Below are 23,765 nucleotides of genomic sequence, written 5' to 3'. Positions count from 1 at the left end.
ATAGCCACAAACATCTGATCCACTGCTCCCACAACCTGGGGATCTTACTGGTGAGAGGCATCACCTGTGAAGTTTCATCTTGAGCCAAATTCTGTACACTCCTTCAAGGGAAGAGTTTCCAACATACAGCTTCAGATCCATCAGGTTCCTCTATTTTTCGCTCTTATTTAGAATTGCACATAACACCACATTTTGAAGAAAAAAAAAATACATCACCCATGTTATCCCTACCAACACTACAGCAAAATACTATCCATAGAAATCTGCAAGATCCCAAGCACATATTTCAGGGAAGTCTTTCACTGCCCAACCAGATGTCATTCCCACTTATTGGGGAAGTTTAAGTAAAACACAGAATGGCTCCATACGAGGTACACTTTAAGAAGTGCTCAGACAACCAAAATGAGGTCCAGTTTAAAAAGTCAAAATCATTTTTACTATGCATACCAGCTTTTACCTGTAAAGCTGATCATAAACTCCAATAGCTGTACAATACATACGAAAAGATAAATCTCAACTTTTCAATATTTTTCTACACTGAAATGAAATACAGTAGTAATGAATATGGTCCTAATCAAACTAAGATGAAAAATAAAAAGTTGCTTTCTAGGAAAATTACACAGGACATCTATGCTACACACTCAGAAGAATAAGCAACTACCTGCTACTTTCTGGAGTTTCATATAGGCATTTCAGAACTTCCAATTTTTTCACATTTCTGCAGAAAAAGCAACCCCCTTCCACACAAAAAAGAACACTTCCAACATAAAGAAAATCAACACATTTACAAGCCTATAACATTAAATTTATTATTCCTCTAGTGATTGAGCTTAACCAAAGCTTAAAGCAAGTCAATTGTAAGAGAAGAAAGCACTGTACACTTATGGTTGAAGAAAACTCCAAATCAAGTGTGACTGAAGGCTTTAACTGTCCCAGTTCAGAACTTTGGAGGGTCTTGCATTTCCCCAAAATGCCACATATGGGTGCCTGAAGCATAAATAAACTTCTCTTTACTTACCCCTCCTATATGAGTGCCACCATTTAGCCAACTAAGGATCAAGTGCTGGACACTCTAAGGTGAGAATTATTGAATTACATTGTCTTATATACTTCCATCCCTCAGTAAGCCTTAAGGGCAGAGGCTACTCTTCAGGCTGGGAGGATGAGGTGAAGACAGCGAGCACTGGGCAAGAGGGGCACTGTGATCACTCCAGCATGGCAAGTCACAGTAGCCACAGTCACCCAGAGAACAAGAAAAAAATCTAGTAACTTCATGGCATCAAACACCATCAGCAGTATTTTTAGCAGTGCCAGGAGGTGGCATCTTCTTGAGAGAAAATGGTAGTACTATCACTGAATACAAGTCTCGTGGGCCAGCCTGGTTTTGCTGCTCTGCATAAAATGAAATATAAGCAAGGATTCAGCCCAAGAAAATCCACAGGATTTTTGTATTTAGACACACTAATAAATTCACATTAAATACTGTACAAAATACCCAACCAGCTCTATAGCAGTGTACGCCAAATTTTACACATTAATTTAGCACCTTGTTTAACTCAAACTTGAAGTTTTAATGCATATGGTCCAGGACAACTGATTTCCAAAAAATTTATTCTTTACTGGATTGGCCATAACTCCTGCCTTATATTCTGCTTACAAACCCAGCACAACTGTCAGCAATCATGCCTGCAAGATGTCCCTACTGCAATTTTCATCATCTTAGCCTTTTGCTATCCAACAACTCAAGAAATTAACCCAACACATGTAACACAGCATCTCCATTAATTAATCTTGTACTCATCAAAAACCCTCTCCCCCTCGTCTATTGCTTAGTTTAATCCCACATGTTCCAGTTATCACCCAACTTTTTTCAAAGCTCTTCTCTCTTTTTCTGCTGTGATCCCAAAATATGCAGACCAGCAGAAGCAATGCTTTCTCTTATTATTAGTTCAATTTTGAGGGGGCAGCCTGTTACATTTTGGGTTTTGATATTACAAAACTGATCCTAGTGCTGAGGTCAGGATCACTTGCTGAATGCTATCAGAATAAAAGTTATCATTTGATCCTTCTTTCCTGAACACCATAAGGCTCTAAAAGAAATCATATAGCTAGTTTTGTAAAGATGCACTAAAATCCATCTTTATTTTAAACTGAGAGTAAGGGAATCTAATGAGAAGGACCACAGTCCACAAATTATTAGTCAATACAGGCCTTTTCCAGCACTTCAGCTCTTCCATAGGCCACAGAACCTCATTCCACAGCTCGAGATGTTCTGCAGAAAATATAAATGGCTCCAATTTTTTCTATAATTTCATTATTTGTGGCGGTTTGCAACGGGGATGCAAATGCATTAAGATCACTATTGCTACAGGCAGGGAATAAATCATATTCTCCACACTGTGTTCCAAGCTGTCACCATACATACAAGGGGTTAATTAACTGTTACAAATTTGACATATAACCTGAAACAAAAGGCATCTCTTGTTATAAAAGAATGGTGAGTACCATGAAGAAAAACTTTCTAAACAAACCGCTGTCAACTTGATTCAGTCCTGGTAAAGAGTGCCCATGGTTCATCAGCCAGCCTTAATTCCAGGGATGAGAGCTCCCAGGGAGGACAGACACAATTCCTGCAGAGCCAAGTGGAGGCTGTGCTGATGCTGAAACTCTGAGCCATGACCAAGGGTAAGACCCCCAGAACTGGACTGCAGGCCTCATCAAACACTTTATTGACCACTGCAGACCTATGGGCCCACTAAACACACAGGAAGGTACAACCTGGCTCTATCCACTGAGCCTCCTCCACATTAACACTGAAGCTCCAGTATCACCCTGAAAATGGGGGGGTTGGGGGGGCGGTATGTCCAAAGTCAGCCAACGGGTACAAGCTCTGACAATCTAACCTCCAAGAAGCTCCCAGAAACTGACTGAGGAGGCAAAGTTATAACAAAAATAACAAGCTTAGAACACTGGGGGAAGCTGAAACCAAGCCCAACAATCACAACTGGCATGGTAATTTTGGTAATTTCCAGGAAAAAATGCAAACAGGAACTTCAATCAGGTCATCTTTACTGCAGCTTCCCCCCTACCCAAGAGACAAGTCCCAACTCTGGGGAAAAAGTACCTTCTACAAATTCACCTTTCCACCTGTACAACGTTCACTGTTAACTTGTACACCACCAATATGCCTCTTAATCACAACAAATAAACTCAAAGAAATGATCATATATGCCTTCACTATACATCTATTCTCCACTTTTCTGAGAAATAAGCAACTGATAGGCCAAAATTGAAACTATTTAAAATATGCGTTTGGAACATATTAAATCACAAAAGGTTTCAAATTAACACCTGGACTTAAGCAAAACCTATTACTAAACCAAATTCTTCATACAAAGAAAACATTTCAAAGTTCTTCATAGGATTTAATAGCAGAATAGCAAAACCCATTTCCTTGAAAAAGTAACTTAACACAGGCTAGAGCTCTGGAGTCAGTCACTGGACTTAAGCTACAATAGTAACTGCAATCCTAAAAGTGTTCACTGATTCCTCCCACCAAGTAAGATATTTTTCCCATTCCTTTCATATTTATTCACCTGCTTTTTCCTTCTCCTCACCATGATTCTCAACTATTTATTACTAAAACCTGAAGAACAACTTAATCTTGTTCTTTCCCTTAAACTCCAGCTATTTCTACTTCAGGCCTAAACATTCTGTCCCATTCCCCAGGTAAATCCAGCTATCACTCAGTCTTCCATTTTTCCATCCAAACTCCTTAAGCTGAGATCAAAGACTTCACCATATTCCTCTTCTTTGGTTTTTCAACTGCACTACAGCTTCACCAGCAAGTACCTCCACACACCAATTCTTACTTACATGCACCCATGATTTTTAAAGTGATTCCTCAACATTCATTCTGCTTTCCCCTTCACAACCTCTACCCTTCCCAAACTCTGGAAATCTAAACTATAGTACCATTGTCCTGTAGTTATACTACATTGATATAATTTTACCCATATCTCTGAAACCAGGCATGGTGACTTCAAGGCAGAAATTCAGTAAGTCCATCTATCTAGACTAGTCCATACTGTGTAAACAGCATGAGTTCAAAGTAAGACTTTAAATATGCCAGCAATACATTTTACTGATCTTTGCTATTGTATCAAATTCACATAAGAATTTTAGTGGCTACATTGTACCAACAGCCATTTAATAAATGACAAGCTTGTCATACCTGCTTCTTTTCACTGCACTTGTTGAATAATCACCAGAAAAGACTGAAATACTACAGAGGAATTCTTTATGCTATTCCCAGTCACCCTGAAGTTATTATGGCACAGTGACAACTCTTGCCTAAAAAAATTAGTAAGGACATAAAGCAGAACCTTTCATTTTCTCACACTTTAAAAACATTACCCCTTCACATTATATAAGTCAGGCTTTCCTCTTTATAGACTTTAATACTGAATCTAGCTCATGAAATATGACCCAGAAAAAATCCAAAACCTTAGTATTAATTCTGCAGTACTCCCAGGAAATTTATTTCTTTGACTTATTCATTGCAAGTTCAGCCTAATTGCCAATACTCTTTCAGTTCTTTCTGCTTTTGAGTATATGGTCCCTTTTAAGAGATTCCCACTCATTCTACTTTTCTGTCACTAATAATTACTATCTACAACACGAACATCTTAACTTCTCCATCCTAATCTGTTACAAAATAATGATATTTCAAAACAAACAAACAAAAAAATAAAATCCCACCACCACAAAAGCCTGACATCAAGGAAGTAGGATAAAGGGAAGGATACGGCAAGAGATTTTAAAAGTTTTTTCTCTTGCCCATTCAGATTAGCAATAGAACAATTTAAAGGCCACAAACACAAAACAGACCTCATGTTCCCTTTCTGTTCCAGATCCAGCTTCTCTTGCCAGTGTGCCTTCACAAAAGCACAAACCCATTACAACTGTGGGTTCAAGCCACTCCATTTGTGTCAGAGACAAGTGGGCCAAATGATGACACAATCTTCCTGCATTAAAGGAGAAGAGACTACACAACTGCAGGCAGACACCTATTTCCTCAATGCTCTTCCATGTCTGCAATCCACAGTATACGCCCTGTTTCTAATCTATGCCCTGAAGAAATCTGTTGTCATTAGGTTTGAATTTGCTACAAAGGTGTTCCACACCCTTGAGAAAGCACATCTCTGCAAGCCAAGCACCTGAAAACCCCTGCAACTCCCACCAGGGACCTTCTTTCTTTCCTCAAAATGAAATTAAAAGTTTCAATAAATTTGTAAGAAACATGACTGAACTGAAGCAGACCAAATTCTCCAAGCAACCTCTCTGATGAAAAATCTAGACTAAATTTAACAGCTACAAAATAATGAAATTATATTCCCTCTAAGCAGAGAGACTCGGAGTTACCACCACTAGGCGGAACCCGCAAACTTGGGTTACAAACTGCAGAGCACAACTTGTCTCAACCAGGCAGCAGTCAGGTCAAACATCAGACTGAATTCAGCACCAGAGTCATTTGTCCATCACAAATCTAATGAATGAATCTAATGCAGTAGCAGGGGGATTTGAAAAGCACAAAAATATTAAAGCATCTGAGCTGAGAGGCATCTTTTGAACTTCACCTATCAGACGACAGCCTTGCTGACCTACTGAGATTGATGGACACCTCTCAGCAGGAGGCAGGGAGAGGGGAGGGGAGGAGGCATTGCTACACCTGGGAGGAACTGGGATAGATAAAACCAGGACATTGCTTCACACTGCAACACAGTATCTGTGAGCTGCCCAAAGAAATTCAAAAAGCAGGTTCTTCCTACCTAAATTACTTCTTCAAATCCAAACAAGACAGAGAAGAAGGTTTTTCTACATCACCACACTATGGCTAGCACAGAACACAGTTACAGGGATTCCTCTCACCTTTCATAATAACAAAATTAAGTGATCCTGTGGTTATAAATTCATTCCAGTCACTGCACTGAAATAGCTGGTATTTCATATAGATACATTACCTGCAGATTCATTAGGATTCACAGTACATTCACTTATTATTTAGTTTAAAACTAAGCATTTGAAGTTTCAGAAAATTTACTATCGCTTCTGTTTGAAGCTGTTTTTACAGACCTAGCTAACGACAAAATTTGATACAAAAAGTAACACAAGCAATAACGCAGAAGGAAAAGACTACGAAGTCTTCTGATCCTGGAGACACGAAAGTAACCAAACACTGCCTACTCATTCAAAGAAGTAGCATGATGCAGTGCTTGAGCTACAAGGAAGAAGTGCCATCTGGGTTATTGGCTTAACAAAATTACAGTGTCAGTTATCCAAAGTTAGGGCTCAGTGTTTGGATGACGAAAAAAAGGCCTTCAAAAAGTTCAGGGCATTTGTGCAGTAGGTCGTGGTGGTGTGCACGTAATTTTCCACATACACCTGAAAGGCTTTTTGAAGAGATGCATCCAGAATAAATATACATGCTGATTTAAGTGATAACAACTACAGTTGTCTTTAAAAAAAAACTTTAAAAAAGACTTACCATCAAAAATATTCTGATTTACAATCTAAGAAAACGTAGGACTCTGCAGAGCTCAAGTTTAACTGTTTAACAGCAACCCATTTAGATCAATTACCTATCTCATCCATTCTATCATAACAGCTGAATTTACATTTCAGATCAGTTTAAAAATGTAAGTATTTAGTCACCGATTTATTGTGCTCCTTTTCACACAAACTCAGTGCTGAAGTTTCTGAACCCATGTCCATTCTTCATTAGATCAGTGCAACACTTGTTATTTTCACTATAGCCAAAGCATGATGGTTTGGCCTCAACCTTTCAATTTCCCCCCTACTGCCTCATCTCTGATGATAAAGTTGAAGTCCCCTTAAAGTGAGGCTGAAAACATTCTGCCACTTGCATACTGGGTACTGAGAGACAAAACCATGGTGGTAGCTATACCACCACCACTCTGGACACATACCTCCCAAGAGCACTCAAGTCAGTATTTGAAGAGATCTCTAAGTGCTATTAAAAACACTCTCATGTATTCATGTAAGACTGGACCTGCAACACAGAAAACTGGTTCTGTAGCAATGGAATCTAGTGGGGGAACTCTAGACAGATGAATTTGTGGTATTTAATAACTTTGCCTCCCCTCCTTAAGGAACAGGATTTCCCATACACTCAGTCAGTGAACTGCCAGTGTCTAATGTTAGTTTTAATGAGCCTCTTCACTTTTATAGCTGGTTGCACTAGTGTTGCTCAAACACACATGGTTTATAAATTCTGCCCTTGTATTAGAAACATTTGCCCAATAATGAAAAAGGATTGGCAACCATCATTTCCACTTCAGAGCTCAGCTTCCTGATCAAACAAGCAAGGACTTTCCACAACCCATATCCATCCTCCCGTCAAAACAAGTAGCAGTGCTTTGGCTATACTGCTGAAAACAAAGAAGTTGCATAAAAAGCTCATTGAGAAGCACATTCTGGCAAATGTCACCACAGCAAGGTCACACTAAACAAATGGGTGCTACACAGAGGCTTCAAATTTTAATGAGAGAGATCCTGTGAATTTCATCATAAAAGACACTCAACCAAAATTATCTAAAAGGAATTCTTGAAGTAGTCTAGGTTCTGACTATATCACTGTTTTCCTCCCCAAATTTGCCTAAGTGACTAGAAAGCATTTCTAAGCTTTCTACTGTCACATAGAGCAGTGCTACATCCACGTATCGCATTCAATGGAAAACAGCCGACATTAAACTATTGGTTCCAAACTCTGAAACTGCTAGCTGGAAGTTCCACCTTCCTTTAGATGGTCAGAAATCAGAGTCATACAATCCAATCAATTCCTTGTTTAACCATATTGTAACTACAACATGAAGAGCTGTACGTGTCACCAGCCTTCCTGAAGTAGTGACCAGCCCAAAAGGCCACACTATGCCAGAGACAGTTTTAGGCAGGATTAACTCCTATTTTCCCTGTGAAAGCCTTAAAAGTCCTTACTTTTTGGTTTTAAACTTTACAATGAAATTAAATTAGCACTCCTGTGTACTGTGGAACATAAGGGCAATCCCCACTCCAGGCCCCGAAGTTTTTCCTGACTATGATCAACCAGGTCTAATTCACTGCTGATTCATAGCAAAAGAACTCAAAAGTTGAGGAAAATGGTGAAACTGATGTGAGAATAGCAAATACAGAGTTACAAACTGATTTTGTGGAACTGATGCTGAAAGAAAACACATTCCCTGTTTCTCAAAGCTTACCTAAGGTACTTGGGAAGCAACTAGTAAGACCATTTGAATTTCAGGCCGTAGACACGAGAACACACAAGAAAGATAGCCACAAAGGAGTAAGCTTTGCCTCTGCAGAAGCAGTAAAGGAACTCAGGTAGAACTCATCTGGCTAATTCTCTCCAAAGCTGCCATGCTGTGAATACACAAACAAACCCAGAATGATAACAAAGGAATCTGCACAGAAGTGAATAACCAGCAAGGGAAAGGAGTCACAGCCAAACCATCTGACACCCATGTTCAGGCTGGAGCTACCAAAAAAGAACTGGGCTGCTTTTAGGGATGCTTTTTCTTCCTTTTGGTGTTTATAGCCAGGAGTGAAAAGCATCCAGGTCAGGGAGGTGGGAAACACTCCTTGCACAAACAACACCCAAACATTCCAATTAGCAACAAAGATCCAAGAAAATTACTAATGTCATTTGTATAGAAAACTAGCCACAGTTAGACCTACCTGATCATGACATAGGAAAGAGAGGTGGATTTCAGTACACAGCCACAAATCAATGTGCGTACTACCAACCAACAGGTTTTCATTCCATGGAAAATCCAGACTGCGGAAAAAATAAATCTTTGAACTGCAATCACACTCTCACTGCAAAAAAACAGATAGGAAGAGAACACTTTGAAGTTACTCTTCCTGCAGAAGCATTAAACAGCCTCCCTTCCTCTCCTTCTGTATACGAACTCTAGCTCAGTATTCCCAAAGCCATGAAAAAAATACAGCCACAGAGCAGCAAGGAGCATCAGCAAACCTGGAAAAGAGCAAAGATAACCAAATATATTTGGCAACTCTGCCTCCAGGCCAAAGCAGAGTTTATGAAAAACCTTACAGCAACAGAATTTAGCATCTCATTTTCTTTTCAAAGACATGCACATCTAAAGCAGCAAACCGACATAAAACTAATTTGTCTATTTCCCTGAACTCCAACTAAATGTTTCCTAATAGGTCCAGTTTCAAAACTGTTTCTTTCCAACCAATTAGCAAATATAGCAACTAGTTGTTTTCTTCCACTTGAGTCCATACTGAACAGGAATTGCAATCCTTTGTTTCAGAGTCTAATCCATGTATCTGAATAATGAACCTAAACCAACTGCTCTCAAACAGTGATCTATTGGCCAGCCAGAGGTTTTAAATGGTCCATAATACATAGTAGTTTCAGTTTTGCAGATCAGAAGGCCAACACGGTTCAGTGCTGCTGAACAACCTGCTGAGGGTCAACAGCACTTGCTACAAGCAGCAACTTAGGAACCACCACAGCAGAAGACTAAGGAGAAACAAAATAAAGAAACCATAATCATTATTTACATTTAATGCACCACTGGTGTGCCTAGGAACTAGAAACATACTCTTTTTATAGAGTCTACAGTCTTCAGCACTCCAAAATACTCTCAGCAAAACAAGCTGCTGATTTCACCAAGTATGGGCAATGACTTTAGGGACAGCATGAGCAATGGGGAACTGAGCAACACATATATTTTTAAAAGGCAGACTTCAATGTCATCTGCTACACAACTACAGTCTTCATTTTTGCATCGATCTTTCTCTCCACTCAACACAAATTCAGAGCATACACACTCAAGGAAAATACTAAATGCTATGAAAGGAATGCTACTTAAATCATCCTTCAGGTTTCTTTAAACCTAAAAAGCCTCAAACATCTCATAAATCTACATTCAAACCATAGCAACAATTCACTGGTAAAGAACTGGTTTTAATGCTGATATTACAGAACGCCAACAAAATCTGACTGTGACATTAATGGATAACTGCTTGAAATTTGGTAATACTAAGTCACACTGTCACACAACTATTGAAGTTCTTTCATGTAAGTCACAATTTTATCATTGACTAATTACATTACTATTTAGGGTGGGGAAAACCCCATACATTAAACAAATCATGTGGTAAAATGTTACATTCACAACTTTTTTTTTCAGCAGTAGTACTTAGACACACATAAGCAACTGCTAAAAATATCAACTTAGCCAGTAACATAAACACAAGTACCTTCTTGCCATTATTTGGAGAAATCGGGACATCAAGGATGTTAACTTCCTGACACTCAAGGCATCAAGGTCAAAACAACTGGGGATTTGAGCAGCATCCATCAGCTGATTCTGTCTACTGCTACCTCTCGCTAGCAATCAGCTTGGGGCATTATATCCAATGGCAGTTTCACACCTTCCACATTGGAGATGGGACCTCAGAGGTCCTACCCCCTATTTTTAAGGCTGTTCATGAATATAGACAAGCGCTAAGTAACCAATTTTATGAAGTCTAGACATGTAGTCTACGGGTATTGCTCATAATTTAGCATAACATGCAGTTTAAGGCTACTTCTAACATGAGACCACATTGTTACAGTAAACAGTTTGCATTGATCCTTGATAATGAACTTTTCTCTATGTTTTAAAGGATCAACTGTAACTATTTGAGTTGATGTACTGTTTCTGATACATACAGAAAACCTAAGCATGCTATGACTTCCTATTTTTTCCAAGAGCCTACTCTTAAGGAAGAGGGGATATTTACGAACTGATTTATGCTACAAGATAAGGAGAATCAACTGCTTGGCAAAACGAAGAGCCCCTGCCCCACCCCAAATCCTCCATTTAAACATTCCATCCAAGTCAACATTCCCAACCCCCATGGCTTTCTGGTTTGTGCTTTTTTTAGCACAAGATAAGCATTGAAACATCTTTAGACCATACTGAAAAATCAAGAATCAGAAAAAAGCTTTCCAAAACAAACCTGCACTTTTAGCAAGTCCAAAGGAACAGGCACACAAGCATGTTTCACAGCATATGCTGTGTCTAACACAAACACTAGAAGCCTTGGATCCATTATCAAGAGGATCACGATGTGAAATCAAAAGACAGTAACACAGAACTGTGTATCTAATTCCAGACACCTGTAGTTTAATTACATTTCACAACAAGGCAAGCATTGTTGTGATGCATTTGAACTTGAAAAAGCAGTTATCACCAGTTTTGGTGAGTCAACACACACTAATATCTTAAATCAATTCTGTGAACAATGAAGCCAAGTTTTCCTTTTCAGCAATTTTATTCTAATGTGAAACACGAAGAAACAAGCACCCAAAAAACTCCAATATAGTATGAAACTTTAATAAAAGTTGCTTAAAAAACAAAGAGCAAAATTTTAAAATAAACTGACTTGACTCCTAATCACACACATCTTTCTGACATCAGGAAGAGTACTTTCAGACTGTCAGGAAAAAAAAAGAAAGAAACAAAGATCTGCTGTTGAAACGTTACTCCCAAAGATTGTTGAAATGCATAACATGAAGCTTCAGAGACAGACAGTTTTATTAACAGGAGGCTTAATTTTAAACAGTATATACAAATCACATGACTTTTCCAAAGTTGGGACCACCTAGTAATCTGTCAAAACAAAATTATGCTAATGAATTACAGAAGCATCTGTGTAATGCAACCGGCCTCTTTATTGAAGTACACCTTTATACAATCCTTCCATGGATTCCTGTACTGTGAAATCCTCTCAGGACGCAGCGCTGCACAGGTTTGCAAATCTCTCCTACACACCACATGAATAAAACTGTTGCCACTTGCACCTCTCAATTTTGCCTGCCCATGCACTTCAGTGTTCCATGGAATGCAACACCAAAAAGCAGTGTTTTTCTTTGTCAAAAAAAACCAAGAACAGTTTGAAGTTTGCTATGTTTAAGTACAATGATTTGCAGGGAATAGCAGGATTTTTTTCAGGCAACGCCCAAGTCTTAAAATTTATCATAAGCCAAGCAAGGATGAACCAAAAAAAATCTACTTTTCACTCACGTAATTACTTCCTTTCCATTTCTCTGTTTTTCCATGGAAGGTTTCACTGCACAACAAAGAAAATGGCAACTCTTTACAGACTTTGAATACAACAGCACAACTTTATTGCAAAAATATATAGTAAACTCAGTACTTTCAAGTTTTGGAGAAAAATAAATTTTATCTCTGAATTCACCCACAGCAGTAATTCACAACAGAGTTGCTGAAGATACAAGTTTCTTCCATTATAACCTAATTTAAAACTTTATATGGACTCCAATCTTCTACTAATAATCACCACTTTGGTTCTCTTAGCAGAGACTCTATGTGAGGAGTTCAAGAGACATGTGAGAAACACCAATATCCAACTAGTGTCAAAGATCCTTTCTCAACTGATTTGTGTAATCCTAACAAATCAAGCTACTTAAACAATAATGATTATTTTCAACTGAAAACATTTTAAATGTACTATAAAACTCATATGATTTATGTTGAGGTTAGCTATACTTGTGGCAAAAGTCTTATTCTGCACAGTTATAATTGCAATATATAAATAACTAAAGGTTATACCACACAGAACAGCTTGAATTTTACAGAACGATTCTGCTCATACTCATAGGAATTAGTTTGGTAGACACATCAGCAAAGGGCATAATTCAACTGTTCATACAGTGAGAATTCTGGAAAAAATAAAGATACATACACAAAACAATTGATCTGTGTACACTGAGAATTCATTCAGTCGCAGAATAAAATCAGGACTTTAAACAAAGCTTTGACCTGTGAACAAAGCGAATTCAGCCAGCTTATAACCAAATCTAAAAATAGCTATCTAATTTACAATGGCTTACAAGAACACCACTGAAGAGCTTCACTGACTTCATCTACTTCCCTTATCCAAAACTATGTCAAACCAATCTCAGTTTCTCAATAAGCACTGTGTCCGGAAGAGTTTACCAAACTTTTATGACAAATAAGAATCTGTTCAGCTTCTCCACATATTTGTACGAGGAAAATCCACCACACCTCTCTCCTTGCAGTGTTTCTCATGTAATGGCTAACCCAGTGCTCTGTTTATCAAAACCCATCTGTTTTACAATTTAAACAATCCACAGGTTCTATCCTGGAAATACTATAAAAACCAATCTAGATGCATTTGTCACAGCACTATGAATATCTATTCTACAACTACTTGATGAACAGCTACCCTAATACAAGTTTTACTTTTCTGGAACCTATAGGCCTGTCATTTAAATCAACAACAGCTGCCATAGCTTCATCACGAGACTCAAATGCAACCATTGCTTCTCCAGTGGGCATGCCTTTTTCATTATATTTTAAGCACACTGAACCAGGGATCACTTGGTAACCATAAAAGAAATCCAAAATTTCATCCACCGAAACGGTAAAGGGCATATTCTGCACTTTTATGACAGTTGGCCCTGGCTTCCCAGACCCTGTTCCAAAACCTGGGGGTCCACCAATATGTATGTTTCCTGGTCCAGGTCCAAAACCTGGAGGTCCACTCAAATGTCCAAGACCACTAGCAATTGCTGGAGGACCAGCACCAAAGGCAGGGGGCCCACTTAAATTGCCAGGACCATTACCAAATGTCTGAGGACCCCCTGCAAAACCTGCTGGTCCACTCAAATTAGCAGGACCACCTGCAAAACCTGGTACCTCAATACTTGCACCAGGTAAACCACTAGCTGCAACTGTTGGTATTCCTGGTCTAGAATCAGGAAAGCCACCTATTCCAGGTGGCGGTAAAGGGGGACCAAATGTGCCAGACCCACTGAAATTACCAGGGAAGTTAAACGGAGGAGCATTATTTGCTTCTTTAGCATTTCCCCCCAAGAAGGCATGCTCATCCCCACCAGGGCCCTGTGCTCCTGGCACAGCTGCATTTCCCTGGATCGGTATTTTCAGGATCTTTTTTCCTTGAGATGCTGGATTTCTCTCAATATCTCTCATTTCTTCTACAGTTATCAAACGCAAATTAACATCTCTTCCATTCAGCTTTTTACGGTGCAAGCGTTCTGCCTTACGAGCATCATCTTCAGCTTTAAACTGAACCAGTGCTTGTCCTAAACCTTGCCCATTATTATCAAGAAGAATTTGTACAGAGTTTTCTTCCACTGCCAGTCCCTCTAGAAACTGAAGTATTTCAATTTTTGTTATATTGTATGGAATATTAGATATATGCGCACACAGTTTTGGCAAGCCTGATTCTCCCTCAGCATTCATCAGAATTTCTCTCTGGTCATAGCTGAAGTTCTGCAATCTTTTACGAATCATATCTATCTTTTCTAACATTGCCTTTTTAGTAATTGGATGTACCTGAATGAAGCGGTTCCCTATGTACTGCTTATGATGACACAAAGCTGCTTTATAATCAGCTTCATTCCTAAACTCAACAAACCCCTCCCCAATTGCCTTCCCATTGGGTCCATAAGCTATATAAATGCTGTCCTCAACTATATCCAGCTTTTTAAAAAAATCTATCACATGTTTGTTCTCTGATTCAAAGGGAAGACCTTTCAAATAAACACAGAAACCATGCTCATGGGGAGATCTTGACCGTGACCTTTTCTGTCCACTGGGAGATTTGGACCTAGGATGAGCCTGGGGAGGAGGATGTGCTTGCCCAGAGGGACCCATGGTTTGCTTGAAAGTTATGTGGCCTCCAGCAGCTACCCACTGTCTCTCTGTTGCAGGACTAACTTCAACATAGCGCTGAATCATCAGCATTCTGTTTCGCTTCAGTGCTTCAAATGTATCTTGAGGAGAAAAAAACTTAACTAGTCCATTTCCATTATTTCGACCTACATGATCCTTCAGCATATGGACTGCATCCACACGGAGCCCAAGGAAAAAGTCTTTCACATCAGATTCTGTTGCAGTAAAGGGCATTCCATGAACGCTGACATACAAATCATCTGGATTGATTGAAATTGGTTTGACACTACCTTGAGAATTCATCTGGATAGGATTTACAGGATTCATGGGACCAATAAACAATGGATTCAAGCCGCTGTTCATATTCACTGCTGCTCCAGACCCATTCACTCCAGTGGGTAAGGGTGCTACAGGTGGAGGATTCATAGGAGGCATTCCTGATATGGGAGGCAGAGGCGTCATTGGAGGTACAGGGGGCACAGGGGGTATTGGAGGAACTGGAGGAACAGGAGGCAGTGTGGGTACAGGAGGTGGAACAGGTATAGGGGGAATAGAAGGCATTGGTGGCAAAGATGGCATAGCTGGGATAGGAGGGATTGGTGGAGGAGGTACTGTGTTCATTGGGGATGCTGTGCTAGGTATGGTTGAGCTAAATGTTGGACTACCAAAGGTACTCCCAAGATTTGGAGGTGCAGTGCCAATACTGGCAGTAGAAAATGTGGATATGTTTTTATTGCTTTCATGCACAGTAGTAGAAGCAGTTACTACACCAGGAGAAGGATTATTAAAGTTAGGTACAGTAGTAGGTAAGTTAACCCTTCCACTCATTCCAGAACTAGGTGGTGGTCCTGACCTGCTAGCATTTGCTGGTGCCATATCTAGATTGGCAGTTTCAAAACGCCTACGACTGAGCTCTATCATGTTCTGCATTTCAGTTTTACTGCTCAGCAACAACGTTACTTTTGACCCTTTAATAGTACCACCTGTGCGCATCATACCAAGCCTTGCATCTTCATCAGTGGCAAAAACGATGAAAGCCTCACCCAGTTCACCCCCTACAATATGCACGCCCCCATCAGGAATGGTCAATCCAGAGAAGAAGTGGCGAATGTCCATGGTCCCCGCCACAATCGGGAGACCTTGCAAGCGGATGACCACAGCCATGCTGCGCTGAAACAACACACACCTGCAGATGAGAAAAGGCAACGGCTATGTCAGACTACTGTTCGTGGCACCATGCAATTACCTACAGACACCATCTACTATTTTTGTTTATATACACCTAATAACATCTTGCAAAGATTAAGCGTGTTTATATTCCAAGTTCCTTATTCATGTTTGTTTACTTCATACAGACTGAAGTATTAAACATTTATCAACACAATCAGTATACATTTTGCACTAGAAATTCCAAAATAGCTGTTATACTAAGACCCACAAGTGTCAGTTAAAAAAAACAAAGGAACATCAAAAATCGTAACTATTACATCAGTAGTTCATTAACGGAATGTAAGCAAAAGGAGTATTTTAGCCAGACAAAACAAAATTAATTTACCATACCCTGATATGGTATCAACTGTACCTGACAATGTGGCTGAAAAATTCTGCACAGCTATGGGAAACAAACAGTTCCCTTTAATTTGGGGAAGGATTTTACCTCCTGCCAGCTGAAGACAATTAGAAACGTAACAGTGTGTTGGTAAAGAACAAAAACCCATTACGGACAACTAGCAACTGTGAGACTCACAAGACATCTTGACAGAGAGCATCTATATTATACTGACCTGATGTTTTTTCTCCTAGCAAAGGCAAGAGGTCCAGGTGACCTGAAGCTTACTATTATAAACCAGCCCCAGATATTTTGTGACAACAGAGACCTCACCTAAATTAAATTAACATCCATGCATATCTAGATAGATATATGACCTTCACAATTTTCAAAAACAAGGTATTTTTTAAAAGTTGCAGATATTCTGTCTACCATGACCCCTTACATCTCAGATGTAAGTAAATGAATTTTATCTCCACAGCTGGCATTAGTAGATGCTTAAGGTAATTCTGAACAGCTAGATCTGAACAGTCACCTTGTGACCTCAGAAGTCCAAGCTCATATCAGAAGTTGAATATAAAGAGGAAACTAGATAGTTGTCACTTAGGCAAACCTTCAGCAAAGGCTGAAAGCATGATATTAAATAATATTAGCACAATTCAACATCTCAGAAGCCAGTCTCTCATCCTAAACCATCAGCAATAGCACCATGCTTCACTTGAGCCACTTAATCTCTGAAACTTCTGGACTTCCTAAGTACAAGCCAGTTCAGTACCTGTATGGAAGATCTCCAAAGCTCCCCTAACTCACATAACAGTAGTGTTAACTCATCATTTGAAATCAAGGATGAACCAGATCACAGAATCACCGAACTGTTTAGGCTGGAAAAGACCTTAAAGACCAAGTCCAACCAGATGCCCCAATGCAACACCGCAAAGCTATGCATCAAAGACTCCCAGCCATTACCAAAGCTCTGACCAAACACAATCAATAACCATCTCCCAGCAACTCAGCTATATGCTAGCATACAGTCAAATCTCTAAGTTGGCTCCATTTGTTTGTCCAGGTCATCCGAACACATTAGAGAAGACAATTCTTGAATGACTAGGTAAAGCCACAATTTAATCAGGTAAGGCTGAATCCAGTACTTAATGAAAACAGGAGTAACAATTCTTTTACGGGGTGAAGAAGCAACAATTCTTTTGTTTGCATAATGGAACCTAGGATTACTAAAATGTGTCCTAAAGTATTTTGTTCTGTTGACCAACACACCAGAGCTAAGTCCTTCAACACACTAATGAACTCAAGCAACATCCTGGGGTATTATAGGGCATTGCCCCACAACTATCACCAGACACCAGAAAAATGTGGAGGGCCTTTCTCCCTCAAGGAAGCAGCAAACAAGTCCATTTGCATAAGGTCAGTTCTGCGGCTTTAGTCACTGTGCATGAATACTGGATTCCTTACTGCACCATCCTTGCAGTTCATAATATAAGATTAAAAAAAAAAAAAAAAGAGAAAAAACACCAGTAAGAAAACCCCTATTCCACCAAGGAAAGACAGCAACAGAAAGGCTTATACTATACTAAGACTTATACTTTACTAAGTTTTGGGGATAATTTTTTTTGAAAGCAACTTTCTCATCTCCATGGTGAGGCAACAGAAGCAACATCTTGCCTTTAGCTCTTATAGGGGAATTACATTTAATCTGAAAATAAAATTCACTGCCCAATCATTTTCCAACAACAAAATAACTTGCCCATGAGGAAAAAAAAACACAAGTCAAAGTAAGGACTACCTATGCTATCTAAAACATCTAAAAACATATCTAAGACTTTTTGAACTGTTTTAAAAAGTAGTGTTTTATAATGATTCTGTTGTTTTATTTTAAACTTCCCTAGCATTGATGACAATCTCTGAAATTAAAGTTAAAATTAAAATTCTGCCACCGTTAAGCTATATTAAAGAGTATTGTAAACCCAAAGTTCATGTTGTGCTACAGGATTGCTTCTGAATTAGATGATCCTGAGGCAAGCAAGCAGTATAAAAGTTTCCCTGGCTTGGCACCTATGCTTTCAAAACTGGAATACTACTAAAAGCAAATCTTGCCAGGAGATTTAGATTTCTTCTACTATCTATTATACATAGAAATTAGTTTCAGAAATTTTTATGTATCAGAAGAATAGCTTTTAGCTATTTCCTTAATCCAAAAGGGATGATAATCTGATATAGCCATTGCTTGAACAAAAGCAACTTGGGAAGATGTTGGAAGACCTTGAACTAAGGTCTGCTGCTTTGGAACACCTTAGTTTCTTTAACAGAACTGACACCTGCTAGATAACTGCATTTATACATTATTTCAGCCCAGAGGACAAATCAACAGATGACGTCACAGAAGAGTTCAAGCATTTGAACACTTACATAAATTCTGGGATAATGCAAATCTTTCAGTCTCACATTAAATTCAAAACTTCATAATAAATGGTAAGAGAGTACTTGAAGTCTTGTTACTAAGTACTCTATTCAGATCCACTAAATCACTATTGACAAAAAAATCTAAAGAGCTGCTTAGGCATATAATTACTAAAAAACCTATCTGCAATGACTTCAATGTAGTTAATTCCATGCAGAGTATTAAGCAAACGCTTGCTTAATGTTAAGCAAGAGCTGATAATACCATGGTCTGAATAAAAAGAATTTTAAGGACTTGACTAATCAAATATTTTTGATAAAGGGACATGTAACACAGCTGCTTCATTTTTTCAGAATTTTGATACTTAGACAAAGTAGTAGTGTCAGTTCTGTTACTTACAGAAAAATCTCAAGGACAAAAAGGGCCAAATTTTAAATTTCTAAACACTCACAAACCACATTTTTTCCAAAATGCAGTTAGGAGACAACAATCCACTTGCTCAAATTTTCCAAGTAATGAAAATGCAAAGCCTGCTCAAATATTTCACTGTTGACTTGCAGAGACCAGTACATGCAGAGGCAATATTAACTTCAGACACAAAACAGGCCACACATCATTTCAGCAGGCACTGAAGGCTTTTTGTTGGGTTGTCAGTTCTCAGGCTGCCTGCTTTTCTCCGAGTACAAAAAGGTACTTTAAGGCAAAAGTGGGTTTTATTGCCATTTTTTGTGTTTCAAATATTTGTGGAAAGACAACATCCTACGAGTGTACTATGGACAATCCATCCCCATTAGCAAGCTGTGATCAAAGCTGGACAACCAATCTGATTCAACTCACTTGATGAATTTTAACATGTCTTAAAGTAATATCTTTACAAATGTTGATGTTACACTGGAAAAAAAAAGGTGTAAAAGATGACAATACTATTTATCTCATCAATGTGCTCATTAGTAAAATAATAATAATTTGGGTCATACATATAAATTTGTAAGCACACCAGCTTAGCCTTTTAAGATATATGGATTTTGCAATAGAAAAGTTCAGAAGATTCCTCCTAGTCCCTGGGAAGTATTTAAAGTACAATACCCACATGATACACACACACACACACACACAAACATATTTGGCAATTCTTGACTGAAGACTAAGAACTGCAGGAACACTGGTACTGTAGGAGGAATTTTAAGTATGAACTGTCTCACAAAAGTTAAAACTGCAAACTACAGTTTTGTCTTTTACTTAAGGCTAAAATCAACCTGTTATAGTCATTCTGGAGCCAATTCAAAACTATCTGACCCCTTTAAGTACTGCAAAACCTAATTAGAACCAATTGATTTACACTTCTACACTCCAACAATTACAAACACACAGACCTGTGGCTTACAGCAAAGTAACTGCATTTGCCAACAGTGCAAAATAAATGGGAGAGTGTTCCAGTCTACCACATGCTGATGAAACAACAGAACATTAGTTTGGCAGAAAATTCTGTTTACAAGAAAAACATTGCCAAAACCACCATCACCGGTGGTGAGTAGACAAGCTATAGATTATTTGACTCAAGTCTTTTGACACAAATTTACTGATTCCAAAAGCTTCATGTGTTTCTTAGGATATACTCAATATGCATAAAAAGAAGTCTTCAATTCAAAAGCTCTTACCTGCAAAGACAGATGTTTTTTTCTTAACAAGTAGCAGAAGCCAAGCCAATCCTGTGGGCAACCAATTAAAACCAACTTTTAGACTGCAATAAAGAATAAATGGAGGCAAAAATCAATGCAGGCAACACAACAGCAGTAACAGTCCACAAAGAACTGTATACACAGAATTTCAAACCTGCAACCACCACAAGGCACTGCAACATAAAAGAATCATAAGGGTGCATTTTCTATAGATTATCTCTACATGACTTACTGGCAATTGCATTGTAGAGCTTTTGTATGGTTTCAAGACGTAAATGCCTTCCACAAAGACTACAGAAAGAGCCAGAAAGCATTTTAAGAGTCTTTCAAATTTTCCTATCACCAATAGGTGAAAAAAAATCTCTCTTTCAAAGGCAAAGAACAAGAGTTAAATACTTGAAAGCCCTGAATTTTACCAAACCCTGCTCCATTAATAATGGTATTCCTTCCTCCAACGGTGCATCTACTTACTTGAACAAGTAAGGTAGAGTAAGACATGCCTAAGAAAACCACCCCAGAACTGCACCTCAAGAATTCTTCAAGAGTCACACTAGCTGGGTAAAACTAAGCGACATTTCACAGCCATGTCTATGCAGTCAACTCCACAGAGCATACAGCAAGAACTCCCATAACATACTCTACTTTCATTTGTAATCTGCCATTTCATTACTCAAATTCTCATCAAATGCCCATTTTTTTCATTCCTTTATAAAAATTATCTTCCCAGGTTTACAACTCAACAAAAAAGCCAAGCATTGTAAGTGGCAACACAAGTATTTTGTATTGAAAGATAGGATGGAAAACCTTTGTTCTTTCATTACTTGGCAGACCACCTCACACTAAAACTGTGATTCTCTGGAAAGTCATTGAGGAATGAATCTCATTAAGAACAGATAACTGCCTCCTTCTCACACAACCCCAACAAGCTGGTTTCCGTTACAAGCATCATTACCGAAGTGAACTTAGAGCAAGAAGTACTAACAAACCCTTCACAAACTCCCTAACAGAGAGAATTAAAACAAACGTAACTATTCACATATCTTCCAGGACATTAATGGCAGACTTACAAGTGAGAAAGATAAAACTACACTTATATTAAAATGGCAAACACATTTAGAAAAATAAGACTTTTGTTTATTAGACCTTTAAGAGAAACATGCAATCTGGTATTAGAAGGACTCAACTACATAGTTTCATGTATAGCAGCATCAACCAGCATTTTACAAAGAAAGAAAGAAATGCAACCACCTGAAAAACCATTTCATGCACAACCACACCTGCTTCAAGCAGCAGATAAATCCTTCATGCACAAGGAACTTCCCATTTAGAAGAAAAGCCTAAATCATTAGATGGATTTCCAGTATAGCAACCATGTTCCCCTTCACAACACTGAAAACAAGCTGAAGATCTGCAGTGGACTAAGACAACACAAACAAAACCAGGCAGCATTCAGAACAGGAGCAAAACTCCACTTTGCTGTGTTTTTCTTCACCAAATACCATCTACTTTTAATTTCAAGTGTCACATCTCTCAACTTTAAAGAAAACCATCCATACCTTCTGTAGGCAAAAATAACCTTTCCAATCAACAGAATACGCAAGAGCACATTAACTAGACAAGCACCAGCTAGAGCACAGGCGTTCCCACACAGAGCAGGCACCCCATCTCTGAGAGTTCTCTGGAGAAACCTCCACAACACCCTGTCCGCTGTACAGAAAGATCCAGCATCCACTGGACACACAACAAATTATTTAACCAGAGGAAGCCACCAAGGAAACAACCAGCCAATATGCCTGCCTAACACCAGTAGATCAAGGTGGTGAAATAAACCACTAAGAATAACAAGTAGGTTTAGGAGTGAGTAAAACCAGAGCCATAAGGTTTTATCGAAAGAAAACTCACACTGTATTTCCGGGGCTCATTTGAACGCTAATTCGCTTTGGGTTTGTTTTTTTTTTTCTTGGAAAAGTGTCTTTAAGGTTTTTTTATTTTTTCGTTTGTCGATCTTGGGGGAGTGGGGTGGTATTTTGTTTGGTTGGTTGCTGCTGTTTGGTTGTTTTGGGTTTTTTTTTTTAGCGGAGCTGATCTTTTCTAGCAGAAGCGACTTTATTGAACAGCAATTCCGCTGGTATTTATAGGGTACACCCGACGAGCGTTGGTAGCGCCGCAGACACCGGGGACCTTCCCGTCCGCAAGGTGCGGAGTACTTGCCTCGCTTCGTCCCCCGGGGTGGGGCAAGGCGCAGCCGCCCCGCCTCAGCACCCCCGGGATCCAGACACACCGGGGCCCCGCGCCGACAACGGGACCGCACAGCACCCCGCCGCACCAGGCCCGCCGGGCGCCACTCCGGACCCGTCAAATCCCCGCCTCGGGCTCCGGCACAGCCCCCGCCATGCGGCCCGTGCACCGGCTCGGGCTCCGGCGCCGCCGCAAGGTCACTCGGCCGCCCCTCGCCGGACGGGCCCGCGGCGCCTGCGTTCGGCCCGCACAGACTCACCTGCCCGCCCAGCTCCGCGGGCCGGCGTGCGCGGGCGGCGACAGGGAGTCAGGGACGGGAGAGCGGCCGGGGCCGGCCCGAGCCGCGGGCCTCAGCGCGCCGGGCTGCGGCGAGGCGGGACCGGCGCCCCGCTCGGCGCCCCGAGGCCGCAGGCGGGAGGCGCCGCCCGGCCCGGCCCGGCCCTTTGTGCGCGGGAACGCGCCCGCCCGGCCTCCCTCCCCGCGTCTCCCCGCCGCGCCGCGTGCCCGCAGCGCCGGATCGGGCAGGCGGCCCGGCCTGCCCGGGCGCCGCCGCGCTCTTACCGAGGGATCTGTACGGGAAAAAGGGTTAGAACGGAGCCACCCCGCCCGGGCCCGCGGCGCTCGAGCCCCGCGCACCGACCGCAGCAGCACAAAATGGCCGCCGCGATGCGGCGCCGCTGGGGGCGGGGCCGGGCGGTGCGGAGGACGGGCGGGCGGCACGGCGAAGGCGGGGCCGCGCGCGGGCGGACGGCGCGTGCGCTGGACCGGGCGGGGCCGGCTCGGGGTTGCCCTGTGCGTGCGGCGCTGCTGAGGACTGTTGCTGAGGGAACGGGTGTTTCGGGAGAGCATTGAACTAATAACGAAGAAAACAACCCTGAGAGCGGCTGTTTCTAACCTCTGGATGTAAGACCAAGTTGCAGAATAAAAATGAAAGATTCCTGGGAGCCGATGCCCCGTTCTGTGGTTGTCTCCTTGGCTTGACTGAATGCAACACTGGTAACCAGGCAGTGCCCTGAGCTCAGGGACCCCCGGACTCTTCTGGGTTCTCCGTCACTGCGCTTCAACGGACACAGGCCCAGCAGCACCAGCCATTTCCAACGGTAAAA

At 40.5% G+C, this 23,765-nt stretch overlaps 1 protein-coding gene across 2 annotated transcripts; it reads right to left on the bottom strand.

The window, feature by feature from the left end:
• Positions 1-11,351: 11,351 nt before the first annotated feature.
• RBM12 (RNA binding motif protein 12) lies at positions 11,352-23,349 on the bottom strand. 2 transcript variants are annotated; one of them, XM_030963547.1, is made up of 3 exons: positions 23,221-23,349; positions 20,401-20,483; positions 11,352-15,966 (listed from the first exon to the last, which is right to left on the bottom strand). In XM_030963547.1, exon 3 carries the CDS (start codon positions 15,942-15,944, stop codon positions 13,305-13,307), a length of 2,640 nt encoding a protein of 879 aa, XP_030819407.1. In that variant the 5' UTR covers positions 15,945-15,966; positions 20,401-20,483; positions 23,221-23,349; the 3' UTR covers positions 11,352-13,304. The 2 variants fall into 2 exon arrangements, with proteins under 2 accessions (XP_030819407.1, XP_030819409.1); XM_030963549.1 differs by having other exon boundaries at positions 13,305-15,966; positions 20,401-20,451; positions 23,221-23,343.
• Positions 23,350-23,765: the final 416 nt, after the last annotated feature.

This window comes from Camarhynchus parvulus, chromosome 20 (genome assembly GCF_901933205.1).
Source record: "Camarhynchus parvulus chromosome 20, STF_HiC, whole genome shotgun sequence".
NCBI lineage: Eukaryota > Metazoa > Chordata > Aves > Passeriformes > Thraupidae > Camarhynchus > Camarhynchus parvulus.
Note: the sequence above shows the minus strand (reverse complement) of the source record. Positions and strands in the feature narration are given on the sequence as shown.

Bases quoted from the DNA above. Each gene is read 5' to 3' on its own strand.
- RBM12 (XM_030963547.1), bottom strand. From the start codon at position 15,944: ATGGCTGTGGTCATCCGCTTGCAAGGTCTCCCGATTGTGGCGGGGACC.